General features: G+C 44.5%; 1 protein-coding gene across 1 annotated transcript in view; it reads right to left on the bottom strand.

Annotated features, from left to right (window-relative positions):
* Positions 1–402: 402 nt before the first annotated feature.
* ssu72 (SSU72 homolog, RNA polymerase II CTD phosphatase) overlaps positions 403–20,937 on the bottom strand; it is a 125,346-nt gene continuing 104,811 nt past the window's right edge. Inside the window, exons 3-5 of the mRNA XM_038821538.1 lie at positions 5,577–5,716; positions 5,368–5,486; positions 403–698 (exon numbers count right to left, since the gene is read on the bottom strand). Coding sequence (XP_038677466.1) covers positions 597–698; positions 5,368–5,486; positions 5,577–5,716 — 361 coding nt within the window. The 3' untranslated portion in view covers positions 403–596. The remainder of the gene's footprint in view (positions 699–5,367; positions 5,487–5,576; positions 5,717–20,937) is intronic.

Genomic DNA, 20,937 nt, shown 5'->3' with positions numbered 1-20,937 from the left:
ATTCAGAGGCAGGGCTTGGGGGTGGGTGGGTGGGGAGAGGGAAGTGGCGGGGTGGGTGTAGGAGAGCCCGGACACTAGGGGAGGGGGTTGAGGCAGCACAACCCCGGTCACGCTGGAAGAATCTCCCCCCACCCCCTCAGGGGGGGCTCTATAGCCGCGCCTGTTGCTGACATTGCAGCTCTGTCAGGCTGGGCTGGGTGTGTGTGTATATGTGTTGCTGTCCATTTGTATTCAGTACCACATCCCTTCCCCCCCCCCCCCCCATTTAACTTTGATCCCACATCCTGGGTGATTTTTCCCCCTTCTCCTCCTCGCCCTCCCTCCCCCAGAAAAAAATGCCTTTAAAAAAAATAAAACAGAAAATGTGAGACAATTGGAGAAATAAACACACAAGGGGGCTGGTCTCTGAACAAGAGGGTTTTTTTTAATGAAGCTTCATGTTCGATACACTTTGCGCCATCGTCAGATGGAGACTCGGTTCTACAAGAGAGATTCATTTGGGACATATTACAGGACCAGCGCCGACAGCGATTCAAACTTAAAATAGACTATAAATTATATACAGATTAGCACTGCAGAGCCCACCGCCCCGCCCCTCAATAGAAGCAGATAGTGTGAAGGAAAGTCCGGCCACTCTTCTCCTCCAGTTCCTGGATCAGCTCGTCAATCTCATTCTCCATGTCCTCGGTTCGCTGAATCTAAACATATCCAACATGGGGGGGGGAAAACAAAGTCAACATTTAGCACAGGACTGGGAGCCAAAAGGAAAGAGAGACAGATGGGAAGACAAGGGGCAAGAGGAGAAAAGGATTTGGTCCCATTTAGGAAATGATACCAGGGCAATGCTAGCTCATTGTCCAATCTCCACCCAAATGAAAATTGGTTCAACTGAAGTTTTTAAGGACAGCAAGGTGGCATGGTGGTTAGCACTGCTGCCTCACAGCACCAGGGACCCGGTTTCAATTCCAGGGAAGGTCAAAGGCCCGGCCCTGCTTCCAGCAGCAATCTCAACCCCCTACTATTTTCATCCCAAAATCTGGTGCCTGATGACCTGACCAGTGCCACCTCCCCTTTCTCCACTCAACCCCATAAAACATTTAAAGAAACACAGCAACATTTTAAGAGTGTAAAATATCAATAACACAAGTTAATTCCTCCAAGTTTCAAAAAGAGCAGTGACAGAGATTTTTCTTCCACAGATAGGAAAACAATCTAACCAAGCCACAGTCTGAGGGGGGGCAATCAGATTGTGTAAAATTACATCAATGTAGTAGTTAAGAGCCTCAACTCACCACTCAAGTCTGTGCCATACTGATTATAAATAAGTCAAAAGTGAAATATTGAGATAATGCATCACTCATACATTAAATCAAGTACCATGTTCTAAATAGGGTCCATTTAATTGCTGAAGCACTGGGCTGCTGTGGACAAGTGCCAGAGGTGGGGGGGGGGGGGGGGGGGGGGGGGGGGGGGGGGGTTTAGCTCCATGCAGGGTCCAATGCAGTCCTCTGTTGGACTTCTCAAAATGCGAGCAGGCAAAGGGGATTTTTTTTCTAATAAATTTTTGTGATGTGGGCATCGCAGATTAGGCAGCATTTGTTGCCCATCCATAATTGCCCTCGAGAAGGTGGTGGTGAGCTGCCTTCTCAAACCGTTGCAGTCCATGTGGTTTAAGTACTCCCAGTGTTCTATTAGGGAAAGAGTTCCAGGATTTTGACCAGCAACAGTAAAGGATCGCCGATATATTTCTAAGTCGGGATGGTGAGTGGCTTGGAGGGGAACTTGCAGATGGTGGTGTTCTCAGGTATCTGCTGCCCTTGTCCTTCTAGATGGCAGTCGTCATGGGTTTTGGAAGGTGCTGCCCAAGGAGCCTGGAGTTCCTGCAATGCATCTTTTAGATGGTACACACGGCTGCTACTGTGCTTCAGTGGTGGAGGGTATGAATGTATGTGGAAGAGGTGCCAATCAGGTGAGCTTCTTAAGTGTTGTTGAAGCTGCACTCATCCAGGCAAGCATATACCAAAGCCAAGTGTTTCCCCACAGTCGTAAAAGGAGAATCACACCTCTTGAGATGGGCCTCTGTCCCATCTCATAGCAATGGGTTTCAGTCGCACTCATCCAGAGCTTGCAGCAAGATCAGGGTCAGTAACGCTGAGGGATGAGAAGTTCCCCTTCCAGCAAACATAACCCCACAGCTCACACTCTCAGCTGAGGAAGGTTCTGGGTTCGAGTCCCACTCCATGACCTGATGTGTAGTACGGAGGGGGTGCTGCACTATTGGGCGTCTAGTCTTTCAGAGGAAATGTTAAACTGAAGCTCAAACTGCCCTCTTGCGTGTACCAAAAAAAGACCATGGCCCTATTTTGAAGAGCAGGGGAGGTACATATCATGTGCCCTGGCCAATATGCACCCCTGAAATCAACATCAAAAAAAGGTCAGCTGGGATCACTATTCCATTGCCATTTGCAGGAGGTTAGAACATAGAACAGTACAGCATAGAACAGGCCCTTCGGCCCTCGATGTTGTGCCAAGCAATGATCACCCTACTCAAACCCACGTATCCACCCTATACCCGTAACCCAACAACCCCCCCCCCTTACTTTTTAGGACACTACGGGCAATTTAGCATGGCCAATCCACCTAACCCGCACATCTTTGGACTGTGGGAGGAAACCGGAGCACCCGGAGGAAACCCACGCACACACGGGGAGGACGTGCAGACTCCGCACAGACATTGACCCAGCCGGGAATCGAACCTGGGACCCTGGAGCTGTGAAGCATTTATGCTAACCACCATGCTACCGTGCTGCCCTCATAAGGTTGCTACGCAAACATGCGGGCTGCCGTGTTTCATACATTACTGTGGCAATATTCAAAATTACTTAAGTAGTTCAAAACTACTTAATTGGCTGGAAGGTATTTTGAGACAGTTGGTGGTCATGAAAAGCTCTAAATAAATGCACGGTTTTCTTTTAATTGAAGAGGGAAAGCAGGGAACGTTAGGTGTCCGATATCAGTAATAGGAAAAACATCAGGGTCTACTATTACGGAAATGTAAGAGGGCGCTAGAAAACCATACGATTAGGCAACATCGACAAATTTATGAACGGGAAATTGTGTTTGACAAATCTGTTGCGTTTTTGAGAGTCGTAATGAGCAGGATAGGTAAAGGGGGACACCAGTGGATGCCAAGTATTGGATTGTCAAAAAGCATTTCCATAGCATTTGATCTCTAATATCAGACAAAGTTAGGCTGAAACTACTGGGTCCAAATATTAACACAAACTGAGGTTTGACTAACAGGCAGAAAATAGAGTCGGAATAAGCAGGCCACTTTCAGGTTGTGGGAGGTATTACGAAGGTCAGTTCTTGGGTTTCAGCGGTTTACAATCAACAAGAATGACCTAGACAAGGGGCTGACTAATGAATCTAAGTTTGCTGATGATACAAACTTGTGGGGGGAAAATAAGTTGCGAGAAGGACGCAGAGAGGTGGTCAAGGGATGTAGATAGGTTAATTGAATGGCCAAAGAACACAGCAGGTGGGATATAATGTGTGGACGTGTAAAGTTATCTACTTTGGAAGGAAAATAGAAAAGCAGAATTGTTTTTTTTAATGGAATGACTGGGAATGCTGGTATTCAGAGATCTTAGTGTCCTTGCCCATGAATCACAAAAGTCAATATACAGGTTCAGTAAGCAATTAGCGAAGAAACGGGTATGCTAGCCTTTATTAAAAATGGATTGAAGTAAAAGAGTGAAGAAGTCTTACTGCAATTTGCGTAGAGCTTTGGTGAGACCACATCTGGTGTACTGTGTAGTTTTAATCTCTTTACCCAAGGACAGATAGGTTAGCCTTGGAATGACCACAGTGGAGGTTCACTAGACTGAGGGAGTGGTCCTCTGAAGGACAGACTGAGTGCACTTGGATTATATTCCCTGAAAATTAGGAGCATGAGATGTAATCTCATTGAAACGTTAAACAAATTTAAGGGATCAATAGAGAAGACGCTGGATGTTTTCCCTGATTGGGCAGTCTAGAACTAGGAGTTACAGTCACAGAATAAAGGACTGAGATGAGGAGAAACGTCTTCATGCAGAAGGTTGGGGAACTTTGGAATGCTCTATCCTAGGGAGCAGTCCATGCTCAGTTGTTGTAGATATCCAAGACAGAGATTGCTGGAATTTTGCGATACTAAGATGATAAGAGATGTGGGGAGGTGCAAATGAGGTAGATCAGCCATGATCTCATTGAATGGTGGAGCAGGTTCTAAGGAACAAAAGGCCCACAGCCCTGCTCCAAGAAAGAAGTGAATTCCAAGATGTCCGATAACTGAGTGACATTTCTTCCCTTCCATGTAGTGGTTAGATTTCCAATTGATGGTGCAGGAGTTTATCCAAAAGCACAACAAGCAATCAAGTGTCAAAGATCCACATTTTGTGCACCACTGTGAAGCCAGCAGGGAATGAGCTCAGCTGGAAATGGAGGTGAATGCTTAGTAGGGATGTAAAATATTGTCCTCTGCAGTGGATTGTACTCAAGAACGGTTCCCTTCTGGGGGTTACTGCACACCACGAACATCATTTGGGTGTTTGGATACTTTCTACTCAATGAATCTTGCTCCACGGTTATAGACTTTAATCCTACCGTTCCACAAAATTTCAGCATTAGACTCCCCAGCACTTGCAGCTTCCGAGATTTTGGGGTGTTGGGACTACACCCCACACTCTGATTATAAATCAAGTATTTATAACCTTATGTTAAATGTTGCTGTATAGAATCCATCCAAACTGCCAAATGTCCAAGAGGAATAGTCATTTTAGAAGAAAAAAATTATATATGGAGTCACTTCAATATTTAAGCACCAATGATATATTAACTGCTTCCCCCAGCAATCAAACTTGTATACATCTAATCCAATTTTGCCAGGGATACTCCTGCAGAAGTGGCAGAGCTGTGACAAGATGGAGCCTGATACAGAAAATCCTCATTTTGAACATCCGAATAGTAATTAGAATTGACACTGGCCAGTCTTCCAATCAAAAAGAGCTCAATTTATATAGATTGTTCCCCACTCCAACCACATTAGCCTCCTGTAGCACACAGAAGGTAATGAGTTGCAAAGCATGTTCCATATTCACCACTCCCATCAGGTGACAGTGACTATGCAAACTTCTTCCACAACAACCTGTATTGCAATGTGAACAAAACGCAGTAGTGTTCAGAAAATGGATACATTCACCTGCAAACATTTGTCTGGATAACAGGAGATCCCATTTGGATTCAAGGTGGGATGTTATTCAGTGCTGTGCACGGTTTCATACGCTTTCCCAGTCCTCCCAATACACAAAAAGTGCAAACACTTACACGTTGGCACAGTTCACAAATGAGGAAAGCTCCGATTGTGGCTTCTTCATGATTATCCTGAATGTCCACGTTTATGACATGCACTGACTGGAATGTCTCCTGTTCCCTCGAGTTCAGATCTGGGAAATCATAACATGGGGCATCAGCAAACCACCTTTCACAAGCAGCTAGGTCAAAGGGATGGCGAACACAAGGGATGACCTTTTTACCTTCAAGCACCTGATCGTATACTCGCTCCTCACAGGTCACTATTAGATCAAACTGGTCTTTGCAGGTCTGGAAACGCTCCGGTCGGGATTTTATTCGCTTGTTTCTGTCCAACATGTGGAGAATTCCATTCTGTGTATATCTGTACTGAGGTCAAGGAATTTAATGCACACATGGCGTTAACTATAAATTTCCATTTGCCTGGATGAGTGCAGCTCCAACAAAATTCAAGAAGCTCAACACTATCCAGGACAAATTAGTCGGTTTGATTGTCACCCCATTCACCACTTCCAACAGCAATGCACAGTTGCAGCCCTGTGCACCACCTACGAGATGCACTGCAGTAACTCACCAAGACTCTTTTGGCAGCTCCTTCCGAACCCTGACCAAGGACAAGGGCAGTATCCACTTGCAAGTCCACTTGCAAGTTCCCTTTCAAGCCATACACCGTCCCGATTTGAAATTTTAGCAATGTTTTGCCACAGATGCTGGGTCAAAATCCTGGAACTCCCTTCCTACCAGCACTGAGAGTGTACCTACAACATATGGACTGCAGCACTTCCAAGATGGCGGCTCACCACCAGCTTCTCAAAGGCAATTAGGGATGGGCAATAAATGCTTGGCTAGCAGGCACTCAGATCCTGTGAAAGAATTTTAAAAGAGGATCGGCATTTTTCATAACCAAAGATCATTTGCTGGATTAAGTTGAGCCAACCACATCCATTTATAATAATATAATAGTAATAATCGCTTATTGTCACAAGTAGGCTTCAATTAAGTTACTGTGAAAAGCCCCTACATTCCGGTGCCTGTTCGGGGAGGCCGGTACGGGAATTGAACCAATGCTGCTAGCATTGTTCTGCATTACAAGCCAGCTGTTTAGCCCACTGTGCTAAACCAGCCCCTTGAAGATTTACATCTTCAAATCACCTCTGGGCTGAATAAAGGGACAGAAATTCCTTTCGGCCTGATGCAGGTTCCTAATTTGCTTGTTGCTCCTTATATACATGCATATTCACTAAAATGTGGGCATTACTGGCTAGGCCAGCATTTATTGCCCATCTCCCAACTGCCCTCAAGAAGGTGGTGGGGTGAGCTGCCGTCTTAAACTGCTGCAGTCCCTGTGGTTTGATACACTTGGTGCTGTTAAGTCCGAGGTTTTTTGACCCAACAACAGCAAAGGAACTGATTTAGTGCAGAAGCCTCTCACAAAAGTAATAAATGGTTTTATTCAATAGTCTCGAGGACAAGTTACAAACCTGCACAGTGTATGGAATTGGTGACTTATTGGTACCAACAGTAATGGAGTGCCTTGGCCCAAGAGCAGCGTCAGCGATGAATTGCATTTTCTCATTGTAATCATCCACTATTGTGACATTTAACGTTAAGGCAGTGAAAAGGTTGTTTTTGGCCATGTTGTTTACAACTCCCGCCACTCCCCCAAAACCCGGACAGAAACTGTTTTCTAACCCAAATTATATACTTTTTAAATCTATCCCAATTAAACCAAAAGCAACATTTTATAGAATCAAAATTCTGCCAGTTTCCAGGCTACAACACTCAAATCTATCATCACAAACAGCAATAAACACAGCCTCCAATGCTGCAATCAGATGGGTTATAGCATGGACGGCCTGAAGGTTTGATTACTGCCGTGGACAGGGTTTTATGAAACCCAGCAAGGTAAATCACTGGTACTCAGTAACACAGAAGCACATCAACAGCTACTTCGAATAACATGCTTCATTTGGTATGGAGCTAAAAAGGTCAGTAACATGGTCACAAAAGTACAGATTAGAATCTGTCGCCCACATAGCCTGGAACACTAGGACGAGGATTCAGTTTGTAAATAGGTATTGCGATTTCTATGGCGATTTCATTTCTCCTCTAACGTCCTCCAATGAAGGTTACCTGGCAGAGGGAATATCCTATTAACTATCACAATACACTGGACATCTGCCATCTAACTGATTTAAGCTTTCTATCCAGAAACCCTAGCACTTTAATTGTTTGCAAAAACTGGGCCCCCATAAGAGCCTGGCAGGTAAAGGAGAAATGCAACTTTATGGGGAAAAACAAAGTATTTTAACTAGTAAGTAGCTTGTGGACTGAACAAGTGAGTTCAGGTTTTAAGATGTGACACATCAGTGACCAGCTCAAAGATACAAACACTATTCATGTCAAAATAAATTGTCCTATTTCAATGTAATCTGCTCTGTTTAATATTTGAAGGAGACACCCCCGATGGCTGACAGTTCTTCTCCGTGCAGTTGCACTCACAAACCAAACAAAGATGCATTTAAGCTTCCAAAACGTTTTGTTAACGGGAAGTACTGCCGAGCTGTTAAAGTTACTTCTGGGTTGTCAGTAATCAAGTTTGTCACTGGATGCTCAGTTATAAAATAATTAGGAATTTGGATTACAGGAGATTCCTTCTGAGCAATCCTACAAAATTTAAAGTCCTGAAAGGCGGCCTTTAAGGTAAAATTGGCAATCCACCTCAATCATAAGTACAAGAGGAATTTTGTGAGCAGATTTTGGAAGAGCCACACTGAACCCGTGCAAAATAGGCTCCAACGCATTTGCTGAACTCGGGGGAATTGTGACAATCTGAACTAATGGTCCAACCGTTTTGGAGACGGGAAACACTGGCTCATGAACACCACTACTGGAGCACTTTCTCGTGCTGCTTTGGAATGACCTCACAGGCACCTCCAGGTGAACAAGTACATTCTCCAACATCGCTCAAATGCAACATTGGGGCAGTTTCACTTATGGACACAAATTCAAGTTGTGCGCTTCAGATGGGATGAAGAGCAGCTACAATTGACCTGGGCTAGCAAAGACCGAACCGCAGCTCCGTCAATCAACTAGACATCAAAATACATTGGATTTAATCTCTAACTCGCTGCTGTGCTGTAGCTGCCGCAGATGCATGTGTACACATCAGGCCCCAGTAGAGATAAGCAAATTGCTTTAGCCTGGTTGATTCTTCAATGCAGAAATCAGTCACTCCAGGAGATTCAGTTTTTCTTTACACAAATGATTGGTTAAATTGTTTGTGGTTATCTTGTTCAATAATTAGCTTTTAAATTCCTTACAACTTAACACTGGAACTAAGTGGTACCAGAATTGCCATTAGATGTTCATACATTTTAATTTGCTGCAATTTTCTCTGGAATAATGAGAAATCTGGAATCTGACCCTTGCACTGGGATAAAATCAGAGAGACAAAGCAATTGCCAGCTCCAGATGGAGATAATGCAAAATAACATTACCTTTCTTAGCTTCAGGACACCCCATAGTGCTTTACAGGAAATTAATCCATTGTGCAGCGTGGTCATCTTTGTAATGCAGGGAAAAGGGGACAACCAATACCTTATGTTAAAAAGTTAGCCAAATAGGCGCATGCGATCAGTGCTGAAAGGTTCACACCAATATCGATCTCCTGCTCACAAATCCAACCTCAGCTGGAAGGTTGAGAGATCTTACGGATGATCAGCTAGTCCCACAGGGCATTAGGATAGAATGTTCTCTGCCTGGCATGCAGTCCTGTCCATTCAGATTGTTGCAAGTCATCGTCCACCTATCACTTCAGCTATTATCAGTGCCTGGCAGTGGTTGGAGGGGAGAAAGGTTTGTTAAAATAGTGTGCAACTGAACTGCAATTGTGAGAGCCAAGGGTTAATTCATGGTCCCATGTTGAGTGATTAAAATACCCAAAAATACCACAATTGGCCTCTGCATCCTCACTTTTTTTTTTGAAGGGGAGGGGATGGTGGGAGTAGGGAGGAAATAGACCAGGTTCTCGCACGCAACTTCCACCAAGCATTTTTATTAAAACCCAAAAAGCTTGCATATGTCTGGTCAGGCTCTTTTGTCTCTCACCCCAACTGAACAGTCTATCAATAGTTATTGTTTGAGCCTTGTGAATAATAGTACTGGGTCAGATACAGGTAGGCAAGCTGTAATAGCAGAAATTTGGCCTGGCAACAGTCAGTGCTTGGGGAGAGGCAAGGAGAAAACACAGCAAAGAAAGGTCAAAAGTCTGACTGACCAGAGGGGAAAGGGTTTGCGCTGGGGAGGTTAGTGACAGGCAGTAAAAAAAAAAAATGTAGTTGATCAAACTGCAAGCACAGAATCCCTACAGGAGGCCATCAGGTTATTTCACCCATAAAGTTCAGGCAGCATGGTAGCACAGTGGTTAGCACTGTTGTTTCACAGTGCCAGGGTCCCAGGTTCAATTCCCTACTTGCGCCACGTCCTATGCCGACTCTGCACGTTCTCCCCGTGTCTGCGTGGGTTTCCTCCGGGTGCTCCCATTTCCTCCCACAAGTCGAAAGATGTGCTGTTAGGTAATTTGGGCATTCTGAATTCTCCCTCCGTGTACCCGAACAGGCGCTGGAATATGGCGACTAGGGTCTTTTCACAGTGACTTCATTGCAATGTTAAAAAGTCAGAATCGACCCTCGGAGCACCCAACCTCGGCTCACTCTGCCGCCCTAGCTCCTCAAGCCCACCTAACTTGCACATCTTTCAACTGTGGGAGGAAACTGGAGCACCCAGAGGGAACCCACACAGATACGGGGAGAATGTGCAACCATTGAGGCCAGATTTGAACCACAGGTTCCTGGCACTGTGAGGCAGCATGACTAACTGTGCCACATCATACTGAAGTGGTAGGAAAGCCCTTGGGCAGAGGGCATTATGGAAATGAGATTAAAATCAAAATATACATTGTAACTAAGTTGTTTGGTAATTTGTGGCAAGGTTACACAGAGACCCTTGTGTTAGTGCTGAAAGGACAGTGTCAAGCAATAGTGGCATCCATAGTGTGTAGTACATTCATAGTAGTTGACTCTCAACCTCAAGATCTTACCCTATTCTTTATCCAGGGCCCCTAGTACAGGTCAAATTAACTAGTTACCAAAGACAAGGGGGAAAATGTGAAACTGTCAGAAATTCAGCGACGTCTGGAAATGTTAACGCAAGAGCAAAACTAACACACACACCAACTCAGAACATGGTCATAATGAAACCGCCAAAACATTCTGCTGAGCACAGAAAGGTTTATTTTAAATGTACAAGTCACTGCAGACGTTTTACATCAACAATCTGAAGGTTACAGGAATAAACCAGCCCAAATTAGATCAGCATTGATACCCACAATTATCCCAACAGTTTACATCCACTATTTAAACACATACCTGTTCTCAACACCCAGAATGTCTGTACATCACTGCTTCCTTCCCTCTCACTGGAATATCTGATGATTAATTCTAGTTTTCCATCTCGAGCACACCAAATATGGACCACTTGTTCTCTGGTGTCCTCAGGCAAAAATGTCAGGTCAGAGGTCTAACGTTTCACGCGCCAACACATTTTTGCCCTTCAATAAGTGTTCATTTTAATAACAGAAATTCAGAGGAGGCAAGGTTAGGGAGACATCCAAATACAAAGATCAGGTACTGGCGGTGTATTTAAAGCATGGATTTGTGGATCAGCTTGGGGAGCAAGGAGGGCTGCAAGGTTATAAAAACAGCCTTCCCTACTCCAACATTCCCCCATTGCTGAAGAACGTTTCCAAAATCCTCACTAGGCATTAAAGCAATAAAGTCGCCCTTGTTTGACCAACAATTAATTGCATGCTGGCTTTGACCACCAAGCACCCAAATTTCATCTAGTAAAATAAAAGCAAAAAACTGCAGATGTTGGAAATCTGAAATAAAGTGCTGGAAATACTCAGCAGGTTTGACAGCATCTGCGGACTGAGAACGTTTATATTTTGAGTCAAATATGACTCGAGCTAATGTTGTGAGTTGCATATGACTCTTGTTCAGACCTCTGTAGGTCTCCACAGATTCCCCATCCCGATATTATTACCTACGTGGTACCTGGTTGATTCACATGGAGATTATGGACATTAAGTGGGAAGGGGAGTCCACAAGGTCCACAGATCATTCATGGAATATGGAAGATTAGGTTAGAAGAGCCAAATGCTCCTTCTTTATTCCAACTCATACATATGGTCAGCAAGCATAAAGATATGACTCAACCAACTCCACACAGGCAACACTTGGGAATCTTTCTCTGCATGACCACCCAGGGGGAAACAACACCTGCTCACCACTGTTGTTTTCTTTATGAAGTTCCTTGGAATTAGTTCCATTTTTTAACTGGAGAACTTTGCTCATCATTAATGTTTAGTTATTAATGCTTTCACATTAGTTCCGCTAATATAAAACTAATGTCTGGGTGATTTAGCCTGAGCGCACTTAAATGTACAAATGGCCTCCATACCTACTGCAATGTGGTCAGATTCTCGCCACATTTCAATCAATACTCAACGGCTATGTAAAACCTTATTTTCTTCAACATAATGCTTCTGTTGCGGTACAGCTTTTTTTCTCCTCTCTTGTAGGTTCTACAAGGCCACAATCCTCTTGGAACGTTCAGACTCGAAACACTGTGCAAGCCTCGACTTTCTCCGAAGCCCAGGTTTCCTGATTAGACAACTTAATCTTGCCCTCACCAGAGTGCTGCACACACTTTCCATTAGAGTGTCACTAGACAGGACTGGGAACACCGATGTCCCCTCCCCAACACAAGACCTTTTTCAGTGTGGTAACCACCGCTCTCATTGGGATGGTTAACACAACACAGCCAAGGATCAAACAGGGCATTTTTCTATGGAAAATAAAAGCAAATCACTGCGGATGCCGGAATCTAAAACAGAAACAGAAAATGCTGGACAATCTCAGCAGGGCTGACAGCATCTGTGCACAGAGAAAGAACGGAGCTAGCGTGGAGTCTGGATAACTCCTAGTCAAAACTAGATAGGACTGGTAACAGGAGGTTTAGATGTTGCGCGTGTGTCGGTGTGTGTGGGGGGGTGTGAGAAGTTGGACAGAGGATCAGCAATAGGTGGAGATTGACAATGACGTCATGGACAAAAAAGGACATGTAAATGGTGGTGAGATTTACTAAGAAGGGTGCTGATAGTGACACATTAAGATATCAGAACGTGTTGATGGCAGAACAGAAGTAAGCATCGTTACAAAGGACAACTTGGAGGGGAATAGATGGTGAGGGAAAAACAGATTGATGGAAGAAATGAAAATGAGTTGATAGAAATAAAAATGGGGTGAAGGTGGAGGAGGGAGTTCACAGTCTGAAGTGGTTGAACTCAAAATGTCATGTGCGGAAGACTGTTGAGTGCCTAATGGGAAGAGGTGGTGCTGATCTTCCAGTTTGCATTGGGCTTCACTGGATTATTGCAGCAGGCTAAGGAGGATTTCTCCGGTCCGTTTGGCTCATGAGAGAAAGTGTAAACTCATTTTCAATTCAACTTCAGATGAGAAGGTTGGGGATATCCCCCTTCACACCGGCAAGTTATCCCAGGTGGAGTTCATTGGATGCCTCTGGTCTAAACACACTACTTGGTCTAAACATACTGCTGCACTTACAATGAGAGATTGTCTGTATACAATCTAATATAACCTACATGTGAAGCAGACAGAAAGAACAGCTGGCCCATTAACCACAACTACTTTTTATACTTATTGAAGTACAAATGATCGGAGAACGAATTCGACTCCATAACAGGTGCAAACAACCAGAACAAGAGAAGTATGGGTCTGATTATTCATATTCTAATAGAGGATTGGTGCTGCATACGATCGAGAATGGCACACCACAGGAGGCCATTTGGCCCATCCAGTCTGCACTGCATCTTTCAAAATGCTATCCAGTTAGTCTGTCACCATATTCCGGAGTATTTTTCTCCAATTTATTGGATTCCCTTTTGTAAACTACGATTCAAACTGCTTTCACCACATCAGGCAGTGCATTCCATATCACAGCCAGTCTGCGTGTAATGAAGCTTATCCTCATGTTGCCTCTGGTCCTTTTAATCACCTTAAGTCCGTACCATCAAGTCATCAACCCTTCAACCAGTGAAAACAATTTCTCTTCATCCAAACTCATGATTTTAAACACCTCTATCAAAACTCCTCTTAGATTTCTCTGCTCTTAACGAGATCCTGATTTCTCATCTATCCACATAACTGCAATCCCTCATTCATGGAAGCATTCCAGTAAATCACGTCCAAAACCTTTGCATTCTTCCGGAAGTGTGGTGCTGAGAATTGGACGCAATACTCCACCTGGGCCCAGCTAGTGTTGTTCTTAAATATAGATTTAACACAACCTACTGGCTTTTGTACTCAAGCCCAATAGCCCATATGGTTTATTAACCAGCCCTGCCACATTTGAAAGTGTGCGCAGACACTTATCCTCTTGGAAATTGTACTATTTAGAATGTATTGTCTCTTATTCATCCTACCAAAATACATCAGTTTCACACTTTTTTGCTTTGAATTTAATCTGCCAAATGTGAATGCGTTCAACTAGTTTATGTCCTCTTTGAAATCTATTACTATAATCCTCACTGCTTACTACACTCTGCAAGTTTGATGTCACCTACAAATTTCAAAATACCAAATCTAAATCATTAACACATGATGCGCGAGGAGCTAATGTGAATGGGTTCAGTGCAAACGGCCAACAACTTGATACAGTTATACAGTGCCTTTAACGTAATGAACAGCCAAAGACACTTAGCAGGTGCTGCAAACCAAAATTTGATCCCAAACAGCATAAACCAGGACAGACGATCAAAAGCTTCGACAAAGGGTCATCTGGACTCGAAACATCGGCTCTTTTCTCTCCCTACAGATGCTGCCAAACCTGCTGAGATTTTCCAGCATTTTCTCTTTTGGTTTCAGATGATCAAACACATAATCAAAGAGGTCAATTTGAAGGTACAGTAAGGAGGTGAAGAGGTTTGATGAGGGATTTTCAGAGCTTTGGGTAGCTGGAGGCACGGCCACTAATGATGACCAAGAGGCCAGAATTGGAAATTCACCTCGGAAGGTTGTAGGGCTGGATGATGAGAGACAGGGAAGAGCAAGGACATGGAGGGATTGGAAAATAAGGAGGAGAATTAAAAATAGATTTTTGAATCACTGCAAAATGGACTATCCCCCAAGGATTTTTGGAAGATCCGATTCCATTAAGCCACATCTTCAACTCAACTGATTCTTTGCTTCAAAGACTGCTCCTTGTTCAGAGTGCTTTCGGAGACTTCCATATTTCTACTTTCTATTTAAACATTGCAACTGCAATCAAATTCAGTTAAATTGAAGCGGATGTTAAAGGCTTGCTCGGTTTTGTCATCCCCAACATGCCCATACCAGTTTATTTTTCCATCCACAAAATCTTTTTAAATTCTATTCTGGGATGTGCACATCACTGGCTAGGTCAGCATTTATTGCCCATCCCTAACTGCTCTCGAGAAGATAGTGGTGAGCTGCCATCTTGAATCACTGCAGTCCATGTGCTGTAGTTACACTCAACAGTGCTGTTAGGGAAAGAGTTCCAGAATTGTGCCCTGGTGACAGTGAAGGAACGGCAATATTCCAAGTCAGGATAGTGTGCGGATTGGAGTGGAACTTGCAAGTATTTGCTGGCCTTCGGGCAGCACGGTAGCATAGTGGTTAGCACTATAGCTTCACAGCTCCAGGGTCCCAGGTTCGATTCCCTGTTGGGTCACTGTCTAGGTGGAGTCTGCACATTCTCACAATGTCTGCGTGGGTTTCTTCCGGGTGCTCCGGTTTCCTCCCACAGTCCAAAGACATGCAGGTTAGGTGGATTGGCCATGATAAATTGCCCTTGGTGTCCAAAAAGGGTAGGCGGAGTTATTGGGTTACAGGGATAGGGTGGAAGTGAAGGCCTAAGTGGGTTGATGCAGATTTGATGGGCCAAATAGCCTCCTTCTGCATTGTATGTTCTATGTGAAATGTTGTCCTTCTAGGTGGTGGCAGTCACAGGTTTGGAAGGTGCTCTCAAAAACCTGGTGAGTTGCTACAGTGCATCTTGTAGATGGTACACACTGCTCCCACTGTGCATCTGTGATGGAAGGCAGGAATGTTTTACAGTGATGGATAGGGTATCAAGTCAGCTTCTTTGTCCTGAATGCTGTCAAGAGTCTGGAGTACTGTTGAAGCTGCACTTATCCAGGCAGTGGAGGGTATTCCATCACACTCCTGACCTGGGCCTTGCAGATGGCAGACAGGTTTTGGGAAGGTGAGTTACCCACCAGAGAATTCCCAGTCTCTGAGCTGGAAGAAGAAAAATCATGGGGGAAAATGTTCAAAAGTATCTGTGAAAGGATTTGGGTGCGTATCATGGCAAGCGAAAGTTTCGTTTTGGTCAGCCAGGTGCATAGATTCAAATTCTTCATGAAGTCCACAAACCAAATTAACGAAAAACCCACAGCAGGTCACATATGGAATGCACAGAATCAGACGGATATCAGTGTCCCAATGGAACTGGAAATGGAGACAGATGCCATGGGAGCTGAGAAGGGTAGAAGGATGGAAAGATTTAGTTTAAATCATGACTGAATCAGCTAGTGACTTGGAAGTTACTTAATTAAGAAAGCTGTGCCAAAGACTAGTCAAATAACAGCCCAAGAGTCAGACTCACCAAATCATATCTTACAGTCAATGTCCCAGGCGCCTTCATCACAGTCTCTTCCACAAGAGGTGGCAGCACAATGACACACAGTCGAGTGGGAGTGGACCTGTGAATCCTCGACGTTTCACTCCAGGCCCCAATGTTTCTCATAGCATCAGGTCAAATGTGGGCAAGAAAACCAACTGGTTACCACCGACCTCCCATAGTTGATGAATCAGTATTCCATCATGCTAAACAGCACTTGGAAGAAGCACCGAGTAGCAAGGTGTACTCAAGTGTACTCTAGAGGGTGAACTGCAATTTTCACCATCATGAGTGGTTGGGTAGTACCACGACTGACCAAGCTGCCTGGAAGGACATAGCTGCCAGCCTTGCCCTGCAGCAGGTGGGGAAACAACCAAGAGGAAAAAGCATGCCTTGACCTCTTCCTCAGCGATTTATCACAGATGCAACTGTCCATTACTATATAGGTAGCATACAGTGGTCATCAAGTCCCAGTATTTGCAACTTGCAACAACCTTCGGTCTGAACTGCTGTGTGGATGAACAATCTCCGCCAGCTGCAGAAAGGCAGTTCGAGGGGGATCTGCCTACTGAGGTAATATGGGTTGAAGTTAGAAATAGGAAAGGAGCAGTCACCTTGTTGGGAGTGTTCTATAGGCCCCCCAATAGCAGCAGAGATGTGGAGGAACAGATTGGGAAACAGATTCTGGAAAGGTGCAGAAGTCACAGGGTAGTAGTCATGGGCGACTTCAACTTCCCAAACATTGAGTGGAAACTCTTTAGATCAAATAGTTTGGATGGGGTAGTGTTTGTGCAGTGTGTCCAGGAAGCTTTTCTAACACAGTATGTAGATTGTCCGACCAGAGGGGAGGCCATATTGGATTTAGTACTTGGTAATGAACCAGGGCAGGTGATAGATTTGTTAGTGGGGGAGCATTTTGGAGGTAGTGACCACAATTCTGTGACTTTCACTTTAGTAATGGAGAGGGATAGGTGCGTGCAACAGGGCAAGGTTTATAATTGGGGGAAGGGTAAATACAATGCTGTCAGACAAGAATTGAAGTGCAGAAGTTGGGAACATAGGCTGTCAGGGAAGGACACAAGTGAAATGTGGAACTTGTTCAAGGATCAGGTACTGCGTGTCTTTGATATGTATGTCCCTGTCAGGCAGGGAAGAGATGGTCGAGTGAGGGAACCATGGTTGACAAGAGAGGTTGAATGTCTTGTTAAGAGGAAGAAGGAGACTTATGTAAGGCTGAAGAAACAAGGTTCAGACAGTGCGCTGGAGGGATACAAGATAGCCAGGAGGGAACTGAAGAAAGGGATTAGGAGAGCTAAGAGAGGGCATGAAAAATCTTTGGCGGGTAGGATCAAGGAAAACCCCAAGGCCTTTTACACATACGTGAGAAATATGAGAATGACTAGAGTGAGAGTAGGTCCGATTAAGGACAGTAGCGGGAGATTGTGTATCGAGTCTGAAGAGATAGGAGAGGTCTTGAACAAGTATTTTTCTTCAGTATTTACAAATGAGAGGGGCCATATTGTTGGAGAGGACAGCGTGAAGCAGACTGATAAGCTTGAGGAGATACTTGTCAGGAAGGAAGATGTGTTGCGCGTTTTGAAAAACTTGAGGATAGACAAGTCCCCCGGGCCTGACGGGATATATCCAAGGATTCTATGGGAAGCAAGAAATGAAATTGCAGAGCCGTTGGCAATGATCTTTTCGTCCTCGCTGTCAACAGGGGTGGTACCAGAGGATTGGAGAGTGGCGAATGTCGTGCCCCTGTTCAAAAAAGGGAATAGGGATAACCCTGGGAATTACAGGCCAGTTAGTCTTACTTCGGTGGTAGGCAAAGTAATGGAAAGGGTACTGAGGGATAGGATTTCTGAGCATCTGGAAAGGCATTGCTTGATTAGGGATAGTCAGCACGGATTTGTGAGGGGTAGGTCTTGCCTTACAAGTCTTATTGAATTCTTTGAGGAGGTGACCAAGCATGTGGATGAAGGTAAAGCAGTGGATGTAGTGTACATGGATTTTAGTAAGGCATTTGATAAGGTTCCCCATGGTAGGCTTATGCAGAAAGTAAGGAGGCATGGGATAGTGGGAAATTTGGCCAGTTGGATAACAAACTGGCTAACCGATAGAAGACAGAGAGTTGTGGTGGATGGCAAATATTCAGCCTGGAGCCCAGTTATCAGTGGCGTACCGCAGGGATCAGTTCTGGGTCCTCTGCTGTTTGTGATTTTCATTAACGTCTTGGATGAGGGAGTTGAAGGGTGGGTCAGTAAATTTGCAGATGATACGAAGATTGGTGGAGTTGTGGATAGTGAGGAGGGCTGTTGTCGGCTTCAAAGAGACATAGATAGAATGCAGAGCTGGGCTGAGAAGTGGCAGATGGAGTTTAACCCTGACAAGTGTGAGGTTGTCCATTTTGGAAGGACAAATCTGAATGCGGAATACAGGGTTAATGGTAGGGTTCTTGGCAATGTGGAGGAGCAGAGAGATCTTGGGGTCTATGTTCATTGTTCTTTGAAAGTTGCCACTCAAGTGGATAGAGCTGTGAAGAAGGCCTATGGTGTGCTAGCGTTCATTACCAGAGGGATTGAATTTAAGAGCCGTGAGGTGATGATGCAGCTGTACAAAACCTTGGTCAGGCCACATTTGGAGTACTGTGTGCAGTTCTGGTCACCTCATTTTAGGAAGGATGTGGAAGCTTTGGAAAAGGTGCAAAGGAGATTTACCAGGATGTTGCCTGGAATGGAGAGTAGGTCATACGAGGAAAGATTGAGGGTGCTAGGCCTTTTCTCATTAGAACGGAGAAGGATGAGGGGCGACTTGATAGAGGTTTATAAGATGATCAGGGGAATAGATAGAGTAGACAGTCAGAGACTTTTTCCCCGGGTGGAACACACCATTACAAGGGGACATAAATTTAAGATAAATGGTGGAAGATATAGAGGGGATGTCAGAGGTAGGTTCTTTACCCAGAGAGTAGTGGGGGCATGGAATGCACTGCCTGTGGTAGTAGTTGAGTCGGAAAATTTATGGACCTTCAAGCGGCTATTGGCTATTGGATAGGTACTTGGATTAGGGTAGAATAAGGGAGTGTAGGTTAACTTCTTAAGGGCAGCACGGTAGCATTGTGGATAGCACAATTGCTTCACAGCTCCAGGGTCCCAAGTTCGATTTCGACTTGGGTCACTGTCTGTGTGGAGTCTGCACATCCTCCCCGTGACTGCGTGGGTTTCCTCCGGGTACTCCGGTTTCCTCCCACAGTCCAAAGATGTGCAGGTTGGGTGGATTGGCCATGACAAATTGTCCAAAATTCTATGATTAACCTAGGACAAAGGTTCGGCGCAACATCGTGGGCCGAAGGGCCTGTTCTGTGCTGTATTTCTCTATCTCTATCTCTATCTATCTAATGAGATTCCTGCAGTCACAGAAGCCGGTCTTCAGCCCATTCGATTAACTTATGATATCAAAAAACGGCCAAGCATGCTGGATACAAAGGATCTGGGCCCTGACAACTCCTGGCCAAAGACTTTTGCTCCAAAACTAGTTGCACTGCCAGGCAAGCTGTTGTACTACAGCTAGCATACTGGCATCTATTAGTGCCCAAGTTACGTCCTATGCACAAAAGGCAGGAGAAGTCCAATCCAGCCGCTATCAATGATCAGCTAAGTGACTCAAGGTGCTGTTGACAGTGCCACCAAGCAGCACTTAAACCTGCTCACAAATGCTCAGTTTGGTTTCCACCGGGTCCCATCAATCAAGAGCTCATTGCAAGCTTATTCCAAACCAAGGAGCTGAATTACAGAGCTAAGATGACAGTACCTGCCCTTGACATCAAAGCAGCATTAGACAGAGTGTAGCATCAAGGAGCACGAGTTAAAATTGAAGTCAATGGGAATGAGGGTAAAATTTGCCACTGGCTCAAGACATATCTAATTGATGTAGTTGTTGGAAGTGAATGTTCTCAGGCCCTTGGCATGAATTACAGGAGCAACAAAGAATATTTGAGGGGGGGGGGGGGGAAAGAGAAGACAAATTATGGAATGGATCAAAATTCTGAAATGGCGTTTGACAGATTATTTCCATCCCATTTGTAAGAGGCAGCATAAATTCAGAATTGATACCAGAGGCTCAAATGGGATGTTCAAACGGGTTTGATTTCCATATAAAAAGGTTATTAGAAGATTGAATCTCAGAAGTATCCAGTGATGCTGAGTCAGCCATTGCACTTAAGAGGAAACTCGGAGAACAAAAATCATTACCAAATTCAGCACAGATTGGTCCAAGTCAGGTTGCTCCTGAAATGCAGAGTCCAATATTCAGGAGCACACCTGACATGTCTGAAACCCAGCATATAAATGACTGGAAAATTTATTGACCTTCAGAGATACGCAACTTTGACCACTACAGAAAAGTGGGATTTACATCTCACCTTTACTGCAGTAAACGTCCCAGGGTTTGGAATGGGGACACTGGCATGATTTTTAAAAGGTTTTGGTGACCATCTTGCGCCAAGGACAGGGCAGAAGCTGGATTGGTGGCACGGTGGTAGTTTTGAAAGCACTTGGCAAAAAGAGCGATAAGACGACCCAGTCAATGAAGTAAATCGGGCCTATTTAACCACACTTACCTCACATTAAACACTACACAGCATCTAAAATTGTTCAAAGAAAAATATCTTCAGAACAGAAGGAGACCAATACCTCCCACTTCCGAGAGAAGCTTGCTGTACTATGGTTCAACAATCTGTAGGATGTTTTCGATTTTTGCTAATTGTTACCAGAAATTAATTTTGACTCACAATCTCAG

The sequence above is a fragment of the Scyliorhinus canicula genome, chromosome 16 (genome assembly GCF_902713615.1).
Source record: "Scyliorhinus canicula chromosome 16, sScyCan1.1, whole genome shotgun sequence".
Lineage (NCBI taxonomy): Eukaryota > Metazoa > Chordata > Chondrichthyes > Carcharhiniformes > Scyliorhinidae > Scyliorhinus > Scyliorhinus canicula.
Note: the sequence above shows the minus strand (reverse complement) of the source record. Positions and strands in the feature narration are given on the sequence as shown.